This window comes from Etheostoma spectabile, chromosome 6 (genome assembly GCF_008692095.1).
Source record: "Etheostoma spectabile isolate EspeVRDwgs_2016 chromosome 6, UIUC_Espe_1.0, whole genome shotgun sequence".
Lineage (NCBI taxonomy): Eukaryota > Metazoa > Chordata > Actinopteri > Perciformes > Percidae > Etheostoma > Etheostoma spectabile.
In genome coordinates this window covers 19033573-19037036 of record NC_045738.1, presented here as the reverse complement: position 1 = coordinate 19037036, position 3464 = coordinate 19033573, and the positions used below count along the sequence as shown (strand labels likewise).

The window sequence follows — 3464 nt, the reverse complement described above, 5'->3', positions numbered from 1 at the left end:
TTTTTAAACAGGAAAACTATGTAGTGACTAGTAGAATTTACTAAATGTAATATATATAAGACTCACATACATCACAATACTGCACTAAGAGCAATTTGCACAAACATAGGTTGCATCATCATGCTTACATCTATACATATACTATTTAAGTAGTTGCACATTTCTATTCCCAACTTGTATATATGTTCGTACATTCTTTTCTTTGTAGTTTTTCATCTATATTTTTCTAATATTTGTTGTCGTATTTTATCTTATTTATTATTTCTTTTTAAAGATGTAGGTCTTTATTTATATAGGAGAGCTGAAGACATGAAAGGGGAGAGAGGGGGGGATGACATGCAGGTCAGAGGTGAACCCACGGCTGCGTTGAGGAGAAAACCTGCGTTTTACCACGTGATCTACCCAGACGCCGCTATTTATTATTTCTTGTATATCCTATATGTATGCTGTGTGTCTGATATTTTGCTACTGTAGCACTGACATTTCCCAATTTGGGATCAATAAAAGTCTATCTAATCTAAATGTGCTGATGAATCAGTATTGAGTTGTTGCTCTTGCTGTACCTGAAAAACAAAAACACTCACACTCTCTCACACTCTGACTGTACGTACGCACCACCACCGACTTGAGCTGCAAAAGAAGCCCCGGCCGCCCTGTTAAGGACGCTTGTCAAAACGTACGGGGAAGCTTTTGATGCTTTGGCCGCTCTGACGTGGCAGCATTCTATGTTCGATCATGTTCAACACACGGTTGAAGAAAACACACACAAGCAGCCACTGCACGGCCAATACATTGACACTAGTTTTTTTTTTTTTTTAAACTGGTCCCAATACGCAAACAAAGTCATATCATAAATTAAAGGGAACCCAGCAACAGCGATGATGCTCAGAACTAATGTTTTGGTAGGAACAGAAGTTTACCTTGTTTGTTTCTCTGGGATCAGCCAGCTCAAAGGATGTCTATATTCCGATTGGTTGCTGGTGGTTTGCCGCTGAACCGCATCATAGCTCATTACCATAAAGTTCCACTTCCTGTAACTTTGAAGCTCAAGTTGGCTGCGGTTTGTACGTACAGTTACACCCTCACATTCACACACTCACACCCTCACACTCACCCTGAGCAATGCGAAGTTTGACCTCGAGGTCCACGGGAGTGGACACCACGGACTTGGTGAGGACTAAGACGTTCTCCAGGCCGATCACCACTACCAGATAAGGAAAGATCTCCCTGCAGGCAGAAGACCACATGCAAATAATAAACCAGGACTTTCTTCTAAGTGTAGGCTTGCATTCAGTGTAAATACTTTGCATGAGCATGACATTTTCTCTTGCCATGTTGACATGGTTTTCAAACTCCACATTTTTTATAATGCTGCGTTTCTACTGGTTCACCAAGTCAAATTTAAGCCTTTTTAAGACCAATATGAAAGAAATGTAAGACCTTATAACATCACAATCAAAGTCACATGTCAGAGTCCGGAAACATAGTCTGAAACCAATCTCCGATTTCCTCATTGGCATCCTTGGACTGGTGTCATTTAAGTTGCATGTTGGTCTCATTTGTAGTCATAATGCAGTGAATTATATTTGCACTAGCGACAGAAAAAAACTACACCACGCAATTATGAATCAATCAATGAATTAGAAGTAGCGTTACATTGACGTAGGAAAATGAAGACCTGTTTAAAAGTATTTAAGACCTACAACACAATACTTTAACTTCTTAAGGCCTGACATTTTATTAGGACATTTTTTACTTTTTTAAACTTTTTAAGACCCTGCAGAAATGCTGTAATGGCATTCAACTCAAAAGTATATTAAGCTTTAGCTCTTGGATCATCAGCATTACAAGAGCCAAGCAAGGATTGGAAAGCTGAGTTTGGTGGAACAAATGTTCCCGTTGCCGTGTAATGGTTGTGAAGAAACACTTTGCAACAATACAATAACAATTTTGTGCGTCACCCACAATGACTCAGTGATCATTTATTTTACCAGAAGCTGTGCCGCTTCTGAATAACCAGCTGCGTGGCCATCAAGATGATGCAATGAGCTCACATAAATCATTAGGTTAAACATTACAGTGATAGCTGGATCTAAATAAAAAGTGTTTATGACACAGGCCAAAGCTACATGTTAAAATGATTTTAAAAATGAGGGTTTTCTTTCTGCCAAAGTAGCAAATAACTAGGCTCAAGTGTTATTATTATGGCAGGGAATTTCCTCCCCTGTTGAAGTGCACAGACAGATTAGTTTGAGATTATAGATAAGCTTCCACTGTAGGAGTACAGAGGGGGTCACAGAGGAGTCCACACACACACACACACACACACACACACACACACACACACACACACACACACACACCACACACCCACACCAACATCCCACACCACACAACACACCCACACCCACACCACACACCACACACACACACACACACACACACACACACACACACACACACACACACACACACACACACACACACACACACACACACACACACACACACACACACACACACAGGAGTCAACTATGAGTAAGCATAATGTGTAGCTTGCATGCCTTTCCTGGTAATGTTAACCTTAATGTGTGAGTTCATGCAAACACAAAAGTGCAGCACAGCCCACAGCCGACCGCCGGTTCTTGGTCAGTGGCAGAAAAAATGTGACGTTGTCACGCCACGAGGCCTGCTTTCTATTAAACCTCAAATGATTGGACAACCATTAATGTCACTATCTATATATCGCCGCCCCCTCGTTAAGTCCCACCCACATCCACGCCCCATACCTTCTTCTTCTTCATCTACACAATGATTCTGCCGCCCACCTGCTGTAAACATTAACGCAAATCCAACAGACAAAGTGGGAAGTCAACAAGCCGCAGTGTGTGTGTGTGTGTGTGTGTGTGTGTGTGTGTGTGTGTGTGTGTGTGTGTGTGTGTGTGTGTGTGTGTGTGTGTGTACACATGTGCATGTTTGTGGACCTGTCTTGTCTTCCTGTGATTAAGATAAGTAGAGATAGATGAAACTGTAAAGGCTTGTTGGGGCAGTAAATAAACGGATACATTTAAATGTCAACAGCAGAGCAGGATGTCAGTCCAGACTAATATAATATTAGTTTTAATTAATTACTTTTTTTTTTCCTCTCGGTGAAACGTGGATGCTTCACACACACACATCTTCAACTTGGCCGCACAGAAGATCCATACAATCATTAATGATGATGATGTATAATGATGAATACTTTATTAATCCCGCAAGGGGAAATTACAATGTTATTACACACATTACAAACAGGTCTGAATTACACACACACTCAGTACACACACACACACACACACACACACACACACACACACAGACACACACACAAAAAATGGAGAGATGTCAGAGTGAAGGGCTGCCCATGGAGAGGCGCCCCGATGCAGTTGGGGGTTAGGTGCCTTGCTCAAGAGCACCATGGC

The 3464-nt window shown here is 41.5% G+C and overlaps 1 protein-coding gene across 5 annotated transcripts in view; it reads right to left on the bottom strand.

Moving 5' to 3' along the window:
* Positions 1 to 3464, bottom strand: part of scap (SREBF chaperone) — a 67878-nt gene that overhangs the window by 42460 nt on the left and 21954 nt on the right. For all 5 annotated transcript variants that reach the window (XM_032517566.1, XM_032517565.1, XM_032517564.1 and 2 more), the window contains exon 9: positions 1115 to 1227. In XM_032517566.1, coding sequence (XP_032373457.1) covers positions 1115 to 1227 — 113 coding nt within the window. The remainder of the gene's footprint in view (positions 1 to 1114; positions 1228 to 3464) is intronic.